This window comes from Etheostoma cragini, chromosome 24 (genome assembly GCF_013103735.1).
Source record: "Etheostoma cragini isolate CJK2018 chromosome 24, CSU_Ecrag_1.0, whole genome shotgun sequence".
In the NCBI taxonomy this organism is placed as follows: domain Eukaryota; kingdom Metazoa; phylum Chordata; class Actinopteri; order Perciformes; family Percidae; genus Etheostoma; species Etheostoma cragini.
Genome location: NC_048430.1, coordinates 7,043,991 through 7,061,688, shown reverse-complemented (window position 1 = coordinate 7,061,688; position 17,698 = coordinate 7,043,991). Strand labels below are relative to the sequence as shown.

Sequence of the window (17,698 nt, the reverse complement as noted above, 5' to 3'; positions counted from 1 at the left end):
TGCAAGAACAGAACTCTTACCTGCAGTAAAACTTACTGTGGGTGACCTCAAATCTTCAGGAGTGCTCGACATAAAATGGAGAACCGATTGTCCTTCTGTAGAGCTTCATGCGTCTTGTCGTCTATTCAGCCAGGACACCCAATTTATACGTCGTGCAGGAGAATATTTGGACAAGAGACTGTAATTCAGTGTTTTTCCTGTCTTTGCTGTGTTCAGCTTGTACAAAAAACTATCATAGTCTATTTAAAGTGCTTTTATTGTCCCACGACACATGAAAACAACAACACAGAAAGTGCAGTTAATTGTATTTAATAGTAAAAAGAAGTAAAAAAATGCAGATTAATTATGATTTTTACACCAGAGTCTGTTAGTCTGTTGCTCAATAGGGAACTTCAGTCCCCAGAATCCTCTTCATCACAAGAGGCAGGTCTGGGCTTGGCCAGGTTGGCCCTGATTCGAGCCTGGTCCACAGCATCCAGCAGGTTTTTGGAGTCCAGTGCCAGAGTGTGAGCAGCTGCCAACATCTGCCGCTGGCATTCCTCTTTTAGCGACGTTATGGAGTTCTGCTGTGCCAGGCGCATCTTATTGATCAGCTCCCCTAAATCCTTGTTCAGCAGTTTCTTAGTGCCATCGATCTGAGACGATGAGGACAGAAGACGGTCAAATATGAGTATTTACCTTCCAGCTTCTGTTTGCGTCTTGATTTAATGCACTGCATGTCCCTTTGGAAATCAACTAACCAAGCTATGTCTGTTTACTACATGCAGTAGTGGAAGAAATATTTAGATTCTTTAGTAAAAGTACTAATACCACACTGTAAAATACTCTGTTACTAGTAAAAGTCCTGCATTGGCAATGTTACTACAGTAAAAGTATGTAAGTATCATAAGGAAAATGTACTCAAAGTCTTTTGAAAGTAAAAGTACTCATAAAGAAAAATACTCCCATTTTTAAAACTGGAAACGATTAAAACGGTTCTGTCAGTGTTAAATTGGTTAATCATTTCAGATGCACTTGTAGGCCTATATATTGTTGAGTAGTGTCATTTACAATGAAACATGTGTTCTGTGTACAAAAACCTTAATTTGTAGAGTAAGAAGTAACTAAATCTGTCAGATTAATGTACTGTATTAATGAGTACAATATTTTCCTCTGAAATGTAGTGGAGTAGAGAAATAATAGACTAAGAAGTAAAGTACAAGTATCTCAAATTTGTACTTAAGTACAGTATTTGAGTAGATGTAGTTAGTTCCATTCCACCCCCGACTACATGCATTGTCACAGTGTCACAACAATAGGACAGTCTGGTGAACTGAGGCCTACCTCTGTTGTAACGGAGCTGTGCAGAGAGGGCAGGATCTCATCAACACTTTGGATCAGGCTACGAAGAAGGACGCCCACCACCTGAAGGGGGACGAGGGAGGGAGGCAAAGACAGGGGGATGGGACAGGGATAGATATCTCTACATTTTTGCTGTAGTATGTGTTTAAGATTTGTACAGGCCCAGAAAAAAACTTCCGAGCTTCTCAGGGAACAGTCTTGTTAAATGAGTTGTGAAAAGATGACCTACCTTGACAGCATTTGGATACTCGGAGGCGGGAAGCGTGTTGACATCATTCTTCAGCTGAACCACCTGTTTCACCATCGCCATGACGCCGGTGTAAACCTGGTCACCTGATCGGTCCATCTCAGCTGTGGGACGAGGCTACAAAAACACAATACTTATTTTTTTAAAGACCAAGTTTAATATATAGCTCCATTTCAGTACTACAAATGTCGGCTGTGCAAACGGACACGAAGGTAAAAAACATAAGTATATTCCAACCATATTAATAATAGAGGCATGTTTTACTTTTACCTGTGGGACTGTGGAAGGCATTGGTGGCTTGTCTGGAGGACCTGAAGGAGAAAGAAAAAGCTGCTTATCTGCACATTTCCTTGACCCACACATTCCTGCACATACGTTTGTATGGGGTGCTGTGGACATTTAGCATATTCTATATAAATTAAATGGTAAAAGTTTTTTGTCTTGGAAGGTTTGATTGCATGCAAACATACGGTAGATGCTGTTAATATTTTGAAAATGTTTATGCTGTGCAACTCTGCTTATACAATGTATTGAATTTTGTTTTTTTTATGCATAGCCTGTGTTCTTTTCTGTATTATGCTGCTGCATTATTAAAGGAACACGCCACCATTTATTGAAAGGGCTTATCACGTTCTCCCCTAGCTCTAGATAGGTGGGCCAACACATATTTTGTCTTAGTGCGTGCATTGTTTTAGTCTGGTCAGGTTGTTCTTGTTTTTTTTGTTTGCTCACTTTTACTCACAACATGCTAACGGGCAACATAGGATTCCATTCACTACGCTAAGCTAACTAGCAACGGCGCTGCTGGTGTTGCACAAGACTAAAAGAATGCGTTGGCTTACCTATCTAAAGCTAGGGGGGAGCATGATAAGGCCTACTTCAACAAACGGTGGTGTATTCGTTTAACACTGTGAGGACAATAGGTTAGTAAGGAAGGCTCTTTATCTGGACTCACCATCTTCTGGCCTTTTTTCAGGAAGCTGCAAGAAAAGAGGACATGAAGTTATAATTTTAGTCAGATCAGAGGTCAAGATATTGACCCGTTGTTACTATTACTTGTCTTTTTATAAATTGAAGATGCTAAAGAGGTTTAGTTATCATTGGTGCTACTGTCTGAACCATGTGGCTCACTCTGAAGTTGTTGTGCTTTAATAAGAAGTAAGAATACTTTAATTGTTTCAGTTAGACAGGACAACTTTTTGTAGCAAAGACGTCATGCTTTCAGTGCTTTAAATTATGACTCATACTGACTAGATTAACTTTTAGAGAGTGTAAACAACAGCTGGTGGACCAAACTACATTTAAAAAGCTTGTGTACGACCTAAGTCCATTAACAGGTGCGTCTCTACCCCCTTGTGGTCAAAATGTATTTACAGCAATGCAAATTGCACAAGAGGAAAAAACTAATGTACCTTGGTGTGGGAATCCACTCGTACAATAGGATCCTACAGAAAAACAGAAGCAGATATTATTGAATGCAGCAATGGCTGTAAGTGATGCAGGTGAGGTGGTCATTTCGGTGTTTCATGTGACATGTTCTTGCCAAAGATCTTCCAAAAAGAAGAAACGTGTGTGTGGGTGTGTGTATGTGTGTATGTGTGTGTGTGTGTGATCCCTCACCAGTCGTCTCTCCTCCTGCTCCAGCCACTGTTTATCCATCAGCATCTCTTTTCTTTGTCTTTGTAAAGTGTCCTCCACTTGCTCTTTCTCTTTCTCCCACACCGGCCTGGTATCCCTGTCTGTCCTCTACACACACACACACATACACAATATGGACATAAAGCTTCAGATTAGCTTTCCACATACAATACATTACATTTCTCACCTGATGATTACGGGTTTATTGTTTTTAATTGCTTTTAATATGCATGTTTTATGTGTCTGTTTTAATGTGCTATATGTGCTGGTTGTACTGTAAAGTGTCTTTGAATACCATGTAAAGTGCTATATAAATAAAATATATTAATATTATTATTATTATTATATAAAAGCAATCATGTACCAGTTTTTTCCTATATAATTTGCATTTGGTTTTGGTTGCAGGTTAATTTTCTCTATAAGGAAACAGCAAGGAATGAAATAGCCTATTACAGTAAACCTAAATTTGGTCAGATATGGAATACAATGCCTCTCTTTGTAGCATGTTACTCTGTGTGTGTTTGTGTATGTGTGTGTGTGTGTGTGTGTGTGTGTGTGTTGACACCTGTGTGTGCGTGACTCGAGGAAGGGTGTTGCCTTGTATTCTAGATGGCTGGTGAGAGAGAGAAAGAGACAACATAAGATTTATCAAACATCTGTCAGGGGAAAAACACGGCTTATTGTCATCAGCTCACATCCACTTTTTCATCCTTATGCATTTTTCTTTAATGGGATCCCTTCAACCACAAAAAAGCTGTTTGTGTTCACTGGGTCCACATTTAAAGAGATTAACAGATATTTTAAATTGTAAAAAGAGTAAAATGTAAATGAAAAAAGAAGAAGGAAGTACCAAACTAAACATAAACAGCAGCAAATAAGTGGACTCATATTTAGATTTAAATGAAGAAGTGGTTAGATAGTTAGCTTGCTTGCTAGCAAATGTAAAGTGGACAGACACGCAAGCTATGCTGTTGTTAGAAACACAATTAGGTAATTGAGGGATGAAAAATATGTTGACTTTTTAGATGAAAGTAGAGGATCCTCCCATTCGCTAGTCGTACCTTGGGTGGAGGCTCTGTGATGTGTTTTGGGTCAAATAATGCAACAGAGCAAGTTCTGTCTTGCCCCCCCTTCTGCTCCAACTCTATCCTGTGGATGTCACTATCAAACACACAAGCATAGACAGTGTGTGTAATGGTGTCCTTGTGTCAAATAAAGTGAGGAGGAAAAACATGCACAGTTCATTAAAGTACATCTTGACTTCATGTGTTCTTAAAGGTGGACTTCTGTATTAATTGACTTAATGTCTGATCAATAAAAAAACAAACGTTGTTGAATACACATATTAAACTTATTTTGTTCAGTTGTTTGACCTGAAATCACAACATGCAAAGCTGAAAGTACCCATTCTAATCTGAGAAACGACTGTTAAGAAACTTTAACTAGTTAGTTTCAATATCAAAACCGTTTCAAGACTTTCAGAACTGGGATGTTCATCATGTCCTTGCAAGGATAGAAAGATGAGACAAAGCATCCAAAGTGAGGAAAACTGCAATCAAGTGTTGGGTGCAGCAGTAATAGAGGAGAAGAAATACATGAGTGTGTACCTTAGGGAGCAGAAGAGGTGGCTGAAGCTGGGTCGGCCGTGAGGCTCGTAGGCCCAGCAGCGGGTGAGCAGGGAGTAGACGGTGGGCGGGCATTGCTGGGGCTTGGGAAGTCGAATTCCCAACTCCAGCTGGTTGATCACCTGCCCGTTCTCTAGCCAGAAGAACGGCTGCTGGGCCATGGAGAAGATCTCCCACACACACACCCCTGGTTAAACAAAACATTATCATTATTATAGACATGGAAATTGCAGAGCTAAATTTAGAGCATGTCTGAGTTGGATTTCTCACCAAACATCCAGACATCACTAGCTGTGGTGAAGCGTCTGAAGTTGATGGACTCAGGCGCCATCCATTTGATCGGTAATCGACTAACTGAGGCTGTGCACGGAATGGAAATGTTTAAAGAGAAAGGGTGTGAATGGATGCTGGAGGAAAGAGATAAACTTTAACACACTTGAATGAGTTTCCCCTTCACTGCGATTCTCTGAAATGCCGACCACAGACATCTGCGTGGAAGTGCACATGTGTATACCTTTATAATACTCTTGGTCGTCAACGTAGCGAGACAGGCCAAAGTCGCCGAGCTTGACGCATTTAGGAGATGCCACCAAGACATTTCTCACCGCTATATCTCTGAACCACACAGGCAGAACAGAAACCAAATTATTTGAATTGAAATGCGTGTTTAAAAACAGCAGAGTGCCTGTTTCTAGGTTTCCTCCAATGCTGCATGAGCCTGCGTTACCTGTGCACCATGTTGAGTCCTTCCAGGTAAGCCAAGGCTTTGCAGATTTGTAGACAGTACAGGATTAACGTTGCAGAGTTCAGGATGTCCTGCTCCTTGACGAGATAGTTCCCCAGCTGTCATGAAAAGAAAAACACCTACTTTTTCCAAGGTACAGTATAGTTTGCATTCACACATTCATCTCATATTACTTATTTTTGCTTCATACAGACACATGTTCACAATTGACAAAATAAGAGTGAGCTCAAACGTGATCATTCAGATAATGAGCATTATCAAATTGGCATTATCATAACGCACGTACCTTTCACAATGAGCCATACACACAGACGCATACAAACACAACTACAACACACACCTCCCCATGTTCAAGCAGCTCCATGACGATCCAGACGGGAGCGACTTCAATGACTCCGATTAGTCTAACAATGTGGGGATGATCCAGATTTTTCATCAAGCCTTTAACGGACAGAACAGCTGGGATCAATAACATATCACATTATAGAGAAAGAAAATGGTGTTTTAGCCTTTATTGAAAGGAGACAGAAAAGAGAGAGTGGAAACATGAGTGGGGGGGCAGAGAGGGGAATGAAATGCAACAAAGGTCCTAAACCAGAGAAACTGCCATCGCTGTAGATACGTCTTAACCACTAGGACTGCAGGAAACCTCAAGCCTAAACGGGAAAACCACTATCAACAACATGGCGTTTGTATGGTGAAGTTTGCACAAGTGACAAATTTGTCCTTAGAAGACGTATACATATTTGTCAGTCATACTTATAGCAACCAACTGCGGTTTACACATATTTTAAAATTGTCTTTATATCTTGTTCCCCTAAATAGCCAAAACATCTGCAGCTGTAAAGTAAGGCTATTCTCTAAAAATAAGAAACAACACCTTATTTGCCTTAATCATGTAACAATGTCTAATAATTGTCACTTATGTCTGTAACCCACAACCAGGCAACAGGAAGTTGACTACAGTAATTTTCTGACTGATGAAACATGCAAAACCCTGAAATGTTCCAATATCAGATCCTGCACTCTTCTACTGCGTACTTCTATTTTATGTTGACTGCGATTAAAACAATGATCACTCATATTTTCCACTACCGACAGGAAAAGTTTTACACTTCCTGTTATGAACGTCAATCAGGCGTTGAAGTTGCACCACAAATTTCCGCACAATTCCTAGAGTTAATCACTGCGACATACTCACCAGCTTCACTGAGAAACTTTTCCTTTACTTCAGCTGAACAGTCCTTACATGTTTTGATGGCCACACAGATCCTCTCTCCTGTCTGCAGACACACACGTGCATACATTACTTTCACAATGACAGGGAATTTGTCGATTTTGTTATTTTATTTTTTCCCTTTTTATTGAGTTCTTATTTCAAATGTTTTTCCTCTTGCTTATTTTTGGATCTTGCACTTTCCCATATGCCTTTATATTGTGCTCCCTGTGTGGCTGGGTTAGCTCAGTTGGTAGAGCAGGGGCACACATACATATAGAGGTTTACTTCTTGACGCAGGGCTGTGGGTTCAATTCCGATTTGCGGCCCTTTGCTGCATGTCATTCCCCTTTTACGTCTCCATCTGTCCTGTTGAAATAAAAGCCTAAAAATGCCCCCAAAAATAATCTTATACCGTGCTCCCTCTGTCATTGGTGTATGTATGTTTATGTCTCAGTGGACATTAGGATTAAATGAATTACCCTTCCGGGATAATTAAAGCTACAGTATCTGTTTTTTGATTTTAATCCTTGAGTGTGTTGAGCGAACTGTGATGATACTCAGGCAATAGACAAACTTACTGGGCTTTTATAGACGCCATCATGAACCTCTCCAAAGAATCCCTCACCCAGGATCCGACCCACAACAACGTCGTCTCTGGAGATCCTGTGCTTCTCTGAACACACAAAAATTAACAAAGAGCTGAGAAATATACGAAATCTGCTCTGCTGGAGACCTGGATACAAATATTTGTACAGTAAATAACGTAAACAGTGACATTTCTTAGCTGATTGCCTGGTTGAATGACCTGGTGGATATAAAGGTACGTTTTCAGTGAAACAGGACTCACCACTGCAGGCTGCTGCATTTTCTGGAATCTCAGCATAAATGTCCGAACCTGAAGTTTAAGAAACAAATTACAGGAGTTAGTTTTACACATGTTCTTCTATATACAGCCACAAGCAAACAGAAGAAGCCTCTGAAAAATCGTGAATCAGTCATAAGACTTACTCAAGCTTCTAAAAGGACCGCTGGGACCACCACTGGAAGGGAGATGGAGACACTTTAGTTTTAAACGTCTTTTTTAAGCCTATATAAGCTACAGCCTGCTTTAACACATGTGACCTTTTAGTCCAACAGACAGACAGATCTGAATCTAAAGGAGGAGGAAGATGTGAAACCCACCCAATGTATGCTTCCACCACTTATATAATTCATCAGACTCACTGTTTTGGGATGTCAGGTAATTTCAGTTTTATGTCTCTCCCTGAAAGAATCAGATATTTGGTTTAGTTGTAGTTGTAAATCCAACATGATTTATCTCAGAAGCTTTAGAAAATAAATAAAAAACATTTCAGGGGTTACACCTGGTCATACTTTGGTACCTTTTGGTTATGATAACATTGATAACACACATTGTTTCACTATGGTACATTCACATAGGGGCAAGTGTACCTTTGCTGGTCCGGATAATGAGCGAGCTCTCAGAGCCGCCTTCTAGCCGGCAGTAGCCGTCGATCAGGTCGGCCATGTTTTCTGCCACAGCCAGGGAGGAGGTGTTCACTGACAGTGGCTGGAGGGTTGAAGATACAAGACATTCAGTCTGTGTTGATCTGCTTCAACTTGTTTTGCACCTTAAACTCAACTGACTCATCTAAAAGTCATCTTAGAGGCCAGAAACATAGCTATCCTGGCCTTGTAAAGGGGTAAAGAAAATCCCCCACAATTCTCCAGGAAGTCACTGCACCTGTCAAAGACACAGTTTCAGCACTTACCTACCCGAAAAAAAGTCAACTTGTCATTTATGCACAATTTTTGTTTGGATTTTACAAATGCTGTGCTAATGCTGCAAATTAGCATATTTCCCAAAAATGTTGATCTATGTCTGTAAGAGGTTTACAGTTACCTGTTTGGCTCCCTCGATGTGTACAGTGAGCAGAGCCCGACTGTCACTCTCAGCAGAGCAGGAGATACTGCGCACCTGAGAGAACGTGGCCAGACGAACGGGCTGCAAAAAGAGACAAAGTTGTTTATTGTTTATTGTGAGCTATTGCCCTATTTAATCCCTGCACTGTTCACTTTTGCACTACCCCCACTGTGCACACTCTACCATAGCACACTATCATGATCATTGCATCACATGGTCAGTCCATAACCAGACCTTCGTAATCACTAACAAATTGTCAATTCTATAAATGTCTGTGAGTGATTCTTATGTATATGAGGTGTATGTGTGTATTTGTGTTTGTTGTGTTATGGTTGCCTAAGCTACTGGAGGCCTAAAATTTCCCCCAGGATGAAAAGTATCTATTTTCCTCACATTCCAAGTGTTGCATACAGTGTATTTGTGTTTTTAGAGTCCTTCAACACACAGGACATCCTTCATATATAATAACAATACATTTTTCTTAAAGCGCCTTTCATGACACCCAAAGTCACTTAACAAACAAAAAAAGGACGTTAAAGTTATTGTGATCTCATAAAGGTGCTGAGGTTTAAACTATATATCATCATGTCTTGTCATTTGTTTCACGTTCTATAAATATCACAAATATGAGTAAATAACACAAATGTATGGTATTAGGTGTAGAAGTATTTAACAAAACCTGAGAGAGAAAAAAAGAGTGTGAGCTCACTGTGGAGTTTTCAGTTTGCTGACTGATGCCTTCAGGGCCGATGACCAGGTCTATTGTTAGATTCCAACCATGCTGAACAGATAAAGGGCATATACGCACGCAAACATTTAAAAAAACACTTAGCTTGAGAGATGACAGGAAAAAACCTTGAAACTGCCAAAAGCTCACCACTAGCTGACAGGCGAAGCTCTCCTGTGTGTAGCTGTAGCACTGAGCCAGAGTGGTGAAGAACTTGGTCATGCACTGGTCCTGCTTCAGAGTGGAGTAGCCCTGGAACGTCTGCTGGATCAGCCGACGTAACTGCTTGGGCTGATATAGCACACAAACATACACTGAATATGAAAAGGTTGTAATATCACTATGTGCTATATAGTAGTTGTTTCAGCTCATTACCTTCATGCTGTTGATCAGCTCTCTGGGGAAGAACAGGTCCAGTCCCACGTCCTTTCTAGAGAAGAAAAATCAGGACGCGGGCAGAAAGCAAACACATTTTTCAAAGCATGCAGTCAGATGTGGAAACTCCTCAAAGAAACAATTCAAACCAGGGACCTTCTATCAGCCACTGGCACCAATGTGTGTACCATTTAGGCATAAAAGGCCTGATGTAATATTACCAATGCCCCAGGAGGTTGATGCACACATTCAACACTCACACGTGACTTACTCTAATAGCTCAAAGTTTGACTTTTTCTCCAATCCATTTGGATTCATGTCTTTGTAGAATCTCCTGCAAACACCATGAACAAACACAATGATATTTTATTAAGATTATTAAAGATAAATTATTAGGAAAAGTCAGATTTCCATATGTTTTGATTATAAAGCAAGACCTAAAAATGAGCATAATCGGGAGATTTTAAACTATTTCCAATTGTTGTCCTATTTTGTCTCCTTTTTTAAGAACGTGCATGAGGTGGTAGTTGTACAGTACCTAATTTCCAGACAACCGAGCTGCAGGGCCATTCCATCACTGACTTTTGAGGCATACTGCTGCATGTAGTCACTTCGTACCTGTGGATAAGCACACAGACACACCTTCCATTGACTAGAGCCATTCTAACTAACCCTTAACTAGGGCTGGGCAGTATGGGAAAAAATCAAATATCACAATTTTTTTTGCCAAATAAGTCAACATCGATAACGCAACAATATTGTAGTAATGTGACTATAATGACTAAGTGGGAAAGTGGGAAGTGGGAAGTTCAGAAAATGACAGAACTTTACTGTAACGCAGCTTTCAAAACCAGGAAAAGACAACATTAAGGTCATGTTACGATATTACAATATCCAAAATCTAAGACGATATCTTTTTTTGGGCATTTTAGGCCTTTAATGGACAGGACAGCTGAAGTTGTGAAAGGGGAGAGAGAGGGGGAGTGACATGCAGCAAAGGGCCGCAGGCTGGATTTGAACCCGGGCTGGCTGCATCGAGGAGTAAACCTCTATACATGGGCACCCGCTCTACCAACTGAGCTATCTGGGTGCCCCTAAGACGATATCTAGTCTCATATAACGATATCAAGATAATATCAAAATATTGCCCAGCTCTACCCTCAACTAACCTTTACCGTGATCTAAACCGTATCTGGATTGTATTCCAAACCCTGCAAAAATCCTTAGGGATGTAAGAGAGAGTAAAATGACCTCACTACCAAGAGTTAGCATAGCAAACACACATATTACTGACCTGCTGGTAAAAGTAGAGCATAGTGGTACTGTCATCTTTGAATTTCTCCATGAAGTCTGAGGGGATGTATCTGATTCTCAGGTCATATCTGTACAAATAAACACCCAAGTTAGCTTTGCTAAGTCACTATACTATTCATGTGTAACATTTTACTTTGTTTTCTTGAAATAAAACAAAGACTGAAGTACTGACCTCCACTCAGCCTCTAGGTGCTGCTGCTCGTAGCGCTGGGTAAGTTCAGACACAGCCAGGTCTGGGTGCAGCCAGTGTATTGCTGAGGACTTGAGGTGTTTGAGGAGGAGGCCGTAGCACTGGCTGTATATTATGTCTGGTCCCACACAGCCACTGGACAGCACCAGGTTAACGATAGCCTGGGGTAGAAGTCATTATGCACTTATGTCTCTGGGACATTGGCTTTTCAGAATGTTAATGCAAAAAAAAATCTAATTTAGAGAAACAACTCACAACAACTGTCATCTACAAAATATATCATTTTCTTAACAAGGGTGGTGCAAGTCTTATTTGTTAAAACCTGCAGCTAATATCTAAAATCTAAAGCGGACTTCCTTTTTTTCTTGTCTCGGTTTAGTTCAAAGCAAACAATAGCAGGGTAAAGTCCAGTAATGTAAAGTTGAGAACTGAAGAGTATGGTTGTATTGATTACAGCTGACTACAGAAATGACTACTAAAAATGCTCTTGAGGAAAGACTACGAGTACAATAAAGTAAAATACTATAGTAGTAAAGTACATTAGAGTACAGTGTAGAACACAGTGGTTGGGTAAGTAGCCAACAGTGTAGTATGTATGGTAGAGTATGGTAAACTACATCAGAGCTGGGATTCCCAACCAGGGGTACTTGTACTCCAGGGAGTACTTCTGCTGTTGCCAGGGGCTACGTGGTAGGATTGTTTAGTAGTAATAGTAGTAATATGAAAAAATTGATTAAATTATGATTTGATTCAAAGAATATTAACATCAAGTTGAAAAACTAGTTAGCAAGCTTGTAGATAAACGTCATCAGAGATGGGAAGTAACAAAGTACAAATACTTAATTACTGTACTTAAGTAGATCTATCATATATCTTTACTTTACTTTACTATTAATTTTTGTGGCGATTTTTTTACTTTAACTCCTTACATTTTAACACGAATATGGGTACTTTCTACTCCTTACTTTTTACAACATTGGCTCGTTACTTTAGTTTTGTACAAGAGGTAAGAACTGTAAGTCGTATAACTTATGTTGTCAGTTCATTTAAGTCCCATTCTCTGTTACAATAATCCTATATGTGATGTTTTAGGCCTATTGGCAGACATCCATTTAAAATGTAGCCAACGGCATATAAAGAGCCTTATGTCCATGTCCACTGAAGTGTCTCAGCTTGCACTCTAGTAACATTTGTGTGGTCCAGGTAGCTTTGTCATTCGCAAGGCTACTTTAACTTTTACACTTTAAGTACATTTCCATGTCTGTACTTTGTCACTTTACTTGGGCTACTTTTAGGTTGGCTGTAGCTCAGTGGTAGAGCAGTTACCTACAAGTTGAAAGGTTGGTGGTTCAATCCCTGGCCCTGCAGTGTCATGTCGGAGCGTAACATACCGAACACCAAGAGGTGTGAATGTGTATCTGATAAGCAGGTTGCACCTTTTTGAATGGTTCCTGTACGATGTTAAAGTGCTTTGAGTAGTTGTTAAAACTAGAATAGCGCTATATAATACAGCACATTTACTTTCACTTGAGTAAAGAAGTTAAATCAGTACTTTCACCAGAGTATTTTTAACACAAGTATCTGTACTTCTACTTGAGTAAGGGAAGTGAGTGCTGTTACCATCTCTGAAAGTCATGAATACATTTTAGCGATAAAAAGCTAAAAGTAATGACTAAACAATTCAGATGTTTAAATAAAAGTAATGGATAAACGGTTGAAACAATGTTCCAATTGCCTTGTTCAAATCAAAAGCCTGAGGGCCAAAAAATGATCTTAATAATAGAGATATGCAATTGGAGCCAGAGTGCGCCCCACTTTTTTCTTATTTACAAGTCTACTTCTAGTGATCAGCACCTCACTACAACTCTTGGTGTACGTTACTTTTGTTTATTACATAGTATTGTAGGGCACCATAAAAAGGTATTGGTATTATTGTAGGCCTTGTTCAATATGTAATTCAATTTTATACAATATATGTAGTAGAGATTCTTGGCTTGTCTCTCTTTCAGGTTAGGGAACCTTGACCTAGCAATATGTTGAAGACCCCTGGAATAGAGGACAGTTCAGTAAAGAACAGGTAACAGTAAAGTAGAGGACAGCAAAGGACAGTACACTGGAGTAGAATGCAGTAGAGTACACTTGGAGAACTGGTACAACTAGTAGAGAACAGTAATTTATACCTTGACAGTCCATCCTTCTTCACAGCGGACCAGTTTGAAGTTCTTGCCCAGATTGGAACTGTTGCTAAGGAAACACACTTTGATGATCTTCACTGGGAAGATGCTGTCCCTGGCCGCAGTTGCCGAGGGAGACATATCCGAGGAATCTGACTGGCTGGTGGGAGACATGCTCCTCCAGGACAGGGTGCTGGTGTCTCCCGACATCACACACACGCACAAACACACACAGTGTATACTACTGCATACAGACATACATTGCTGTCACGCCCACATACACCATTTCACTTTCTTCCTTCTCTCTCATACACGTACAGTCACGTAAAACACATACATGAAGGGATCCATTGAAGCTGGAGAAAGACAGGAGTTGGACACAACAATAATTATATGATCATGCCGTTGGATTTGAAGAATATTTGTATCTGAGTAAACGATTCAACTACTTCTACTGCGATCTCTCTGTACTTACCAGTCTTGCACAATCTCAACGGCCCAGTCGAAAATAGTGTTGTCTCTTAAACTGAAGACAAGTCTGTGGTATCAACAGGCTGCGTTCACTGCTTTGTACAGTACAGATGTGGTCTTCTTTGACAGGTTAACAGAGCAGACTTGCAAGTTCTGCCCTGATATAGAACCGCATCAGTAAGCGGAAGGAAACAGTACTAACGTGCAAATAAGGAAGTTGAAGAGCAACAGAAAAACTGACTGGACTGATGAAACCGCTGTGCCACCCCCTGTCTCCCATTCAATGGCACAGTCCAGCACCAAACCATAACCCACCCCCCAACCGCGCAAAATCAGCATGGCCTCCAGTGCACTCACTTCCTCTTCCAAAAGTTTTGATGTAGCACAGAACAGGTGAAAAGTGGGCAATTTTGAACTGAACAAATGATTCAAACAATTTCCTAATGAACTCCTTCAAGCACATCAGCTGATTATTTACATGGTTTTACACACACTATGCCTTGAAATTTGGTACACACATTCATGGTGACTCCCATTGACTTTGGCAATCCCCTTGCTCTTTCTCTAATGTCACTATCAGTTTATGTTTTGAGTAAAATGTCTCCAAAATTATTTGATAGAGTGCCATGACATTATCTATGACAGATATCTAACTCCCTGTCAGGATGCTTTCTCTAAGATGAAAAGCATTTATGCAAAGCTGCAGCATGACAGAAACTAAACCAATACACATGTTGTGGTAAGGTATACTGTAATGAACATGAGGTCGTTGACGGAAAATTCTTTCTGTTCTTTTCAGAGTCAACCTCAGTGGTTTTGTTCTGCCTTTGTTGACTCTGCAGAGTCAGACGACTCTCTTTGAGCATGTGTGGTTGATTTGGGTCACGGATGTTAAAAAAAAAAAAAAAATCATGCACATACGTGACAGCAGTAAGCACTGGTGGGAAAAGTGGGGCCTCTGTCATTTTCAGAAAACAGAGGTTTGTTACTATTTTCCAAATTTTAATTAGTTTCATACTATTTACTGTCTAACTTGCATGGGGATTCTATAATACTACTATTTGTAAAATGATGCAGACAACTCCCTTGTCTGCGTGTCTAAACAGTGCAAATGTATCCTAGCTCGGGCCTGATTGAACATTTTCTTGACATGGACAGACATTTCTCAAACCTTGGGGTTAAATGATAAATGATAATGTGCATACACTTTATTCCTGTGGTACTGACAGTCATCACACATTAAAGTGACACTGCTCTTCATTTGAATACTTAGTGTGACTTCCTGTTTTGAAGAGTATACAGCTTTCACACTCACAGCCCAAAAGAAAACAACTTTTACTTCTGAAGTACTAAATTGAGAGCTGAGGTGACTTGAAAACAGGGTGCAAAAAGATCCCATGACCAGATCCCATGGTGGGTGATGGGCATTACTGACTTATTTTGTGTGTTTGCTTGGCTTAGAACCAATAAATTAGTAGCTGCGTTAGTTCCATTCCCTGAAATCAATTAAAAACAGGGTTCTGTTGAAGAATTGCATATTGGTTGCAGATCAATAGCCTGATAGTACCTTTTAGATTGATCTGAGGGCAATTTTTCTTCTCCTTATCTTTGTTTCTTGAAAATTAAGGTATCCAGCATATGTTAGAAACTATACTGTATGTACAACAGTAAACAACTCAAACATTAAAAAATAAAAACTTATTACAGGACTACAGTAGGTCCCAAAAATGATGATATTGAAACATTATTTTCTGTTTTGTATGTCTTTTTTATGCTCCTTTTAAATATCACTAGATAATTCCAATAGTTTAAGAAGTTTATAGTGAGTCTTGCCAAAAGTTACAAAACAATGAATTTTTCTTGATATCTATATTTCCTTATACCTCCATATTATTCTTTGACCACCCATTTATTACTTTTCAGTGTCCCTTTAAGGAATCTAACTTGAGTAAAATGTTGTGGTATGTTAATTGCAAGAGTTATTTGTTTAAAGTGGAATATTTTTTTAATGATGATGTTTTGGGGTCATTTCCGTCTTCAATGGACAGCTAGGTGAGACAGGGCTTGGACTCGAACACTCAACCTCTGAGTCGAGGAATGAACCTCTATGTACCCTATGTGCCTCTTCTACCCACCACCATAACTACCATTATTTGTTGTCAGCAAAACCTGTTCCTTAAACTGTCCAATAGAGGGCGACACAACCCAATGGATGAAAGGCTTTCAGTAAATGAATTATTGGTGCCATGGCCTATTGTCATGGCCCTGCAGTCACAGACAGAAATCGACTTAAAACCTTAACAGTCTACACTTAGCGTAAAGACCAAGCTATGCATTAGCACAATTAACCCCACTGCTGACTTTTCCAGAACAATAACGAGCTACTCTCGTGGCGAAACTATATCCAAGCGACGATTTATTAAGAATATTTGAACTGATTTGACTCTTGTTCAGACTTAATGGTAAAAATTATTGAGACTTACTGTAACTAAAGCATGTGTTTCATAAATTAGCCAACCGTGTTGCTAAATCAGCCGTATTTTAAATGTACAGATTTTTGAACAGAGTTGGGCGAAGCGCATGTGTATGCCCAGCGTACGGCTGGAAATAGACAGGCTGGCTGAATATAGAAATACATTTCATTTACAGGCATTTGGAAATGTTATCGTGTATTTCAATTTCTGACTTTATCAGACGAAGCCGGTTCTGGTTTAATTAGCCTGTTCATCAGCGGGACGGTCCTATGATGTGCTGCGTCGAACTCGTCAATCGCACGTGCTAAAAGGAAGAAAGACGGCTTTGTCTTCAAAGTAAAAGTTTAACTTACTGACAAAAAATTTGTCAACGTTCTGAAAAGATTAAGTCATTCAATTACATTTGCAATGAAACTGTTGGGTTTGGATATTTCTAGTATTGCAGCCCTGAGTAACAGACAATGATCTGTGATCTCTGACACAGATGCATTTATATTTACAGATATTTTTTACACATTTTTAAACAAAATCTGGGTTTACATTTAATATTTACCATTCTGTTAACAATTACTTTTAATACATTTGTGTAAGTGCAAAATACAAATTATTTACTGTTGTTGGATATTGAATCAGGGCCCTTGAATTCTTTTCTTTTAGATTTTCTTTTGGGATTTAGAAAAACTCAGATGATCACTTAAAACATTGATTGATTGAGACAATACATATAAACACACACCACTGCACCAAGAACCAGACATGATCTTGTTAACAATGATTTTGTGGCTGGTTTGATAACAATGGTACACACTCAATTTCCTTTGTTTTGCCTTCTTATGCATTCTGTAATTACACAAATTCCTTTATTGTAGCCTCCTACATACCTACACTGCAACTTATGCTTTGGCGATATTGTATTCGAACAACCATTCAAGTTGAGCTTATTTCAATTACATTTTTCTTATTTCAATTCCAATGCTTACAACTGTAGGCTATTATTGCATGTGCATACATTTGCTGTGCCGAAACATATAAAATAAAAGTAGTGCCGAAAGGAAAAAGACAGACATTGTAATGACACAAAAGGACTGTCAAGTGCAAGCAACCTTTCTACATGCTGAAGTTTATGCTTTTAATTTGAAAACTGTCAAAGGAAGTCGTGTCAGACTCTGACTCTGGTTCTAGGTTCTGCTCATGCAGTTGTGCACACAAGCTAAGAGAAGGAGAGAGAGAGGGA

General features: G+C 39.5%; 1 protein-coding gene across 2 annotated transcripts; it reads right to left on the bottom strand.

Moving 5' to 3' along the window:
• Positions 1-349: 349 nt before the first annotated feature.
• On the bottom strand, positions 350-14,435 carry LOC117939207 (protein-tyrosine kinase 2-beta-like). Of its 2 annotated transcripts, XM_034864308.1 has the most exons (31): positions 13,995-14,435; positions 13,853-13,875; positions 13,526-13,822; positions 11,328-11,506; positions 11,136-11,223; positions 10,380-10,459; positions 10,113-10,175; positions 9,842-9,896; positions 9,617-9,757; positions 9,449-9,520; positions 8,719-8,820; positions 8,268-8,385; positions 8,040-8,079; positions 7,824-7,855; positions 7,663-7,710; positions 7,394-7,488; positions 6,798-6,879; positions 5,937-6,037; positions 5,579-5,694; positions 5,366-5,466; positions 5,122-5,211; positions 4,834-5,038; positions 4,288-4,387; positions 3,792-3,839; positions 3,209-3,334; positions 3,001-3,033; positions 2,544-2,568; positions 1,859-1,899; positions 1,571-1,705; positions 1,324-1,404; positions 350-635 (listed from the first exon to the last, which is right to left on the bottom strand). In XM_034864308.1, exons 3-31 carry the CDS (start codon positions 13,775-13,777, stop codon positions 393-395), a joined length of 2,892 nt encoding a protein of 963 aa, XP_034720199.1. In that variant the 5' UTR covers positions 13,778-13,822; positions 13,853-13,875; positions 13,995-14,435; the 3' UTR covers positions 350-392. The 2 variants fall into 2 exon arrangements, with proteins under 2 accessions (XP_034720199.1, XP_034720200.1); XM_034864309.1 differs by lacking the exons at positions 10,113-10,175; positions 10,380-10,459; positions 11,136-11,223; ... (2 more) ...; positions 13,853-13,875; positions 13,995-14,435 and having other exon boundaries at positions 9,617-9,780; positions 9,842-9,890.
• Between the last annotated feature and the right edge of the window lie 3,263 nt (positions 14,436-17,698).

Bases quoted from the DNA above. Each gene is read 5' to 3' on its own strand.
- LOC117939207 (XM_034864308.1), bottom strand. From the start codon at position 13,777: ATGTCTGTATGCAGTAGTATACACTGTGTGTGTTTGTGCGTGTGTGTG. The intron at 5,467-5,578 runs GTAACGCAGGCT...TGTGTGGTTCAG, and splicing joins GGACTCAACATGGTGCACAG to AGATATAGCGGTGAGAAATG. The intron at 1,405-1,570 runs GTAGGTCATCTT...GTCCCCCTTCAG, and splicing joins AGTATCCAAATGCTGTCAAG to GTGGTGGGCGTCCTTCTTCG.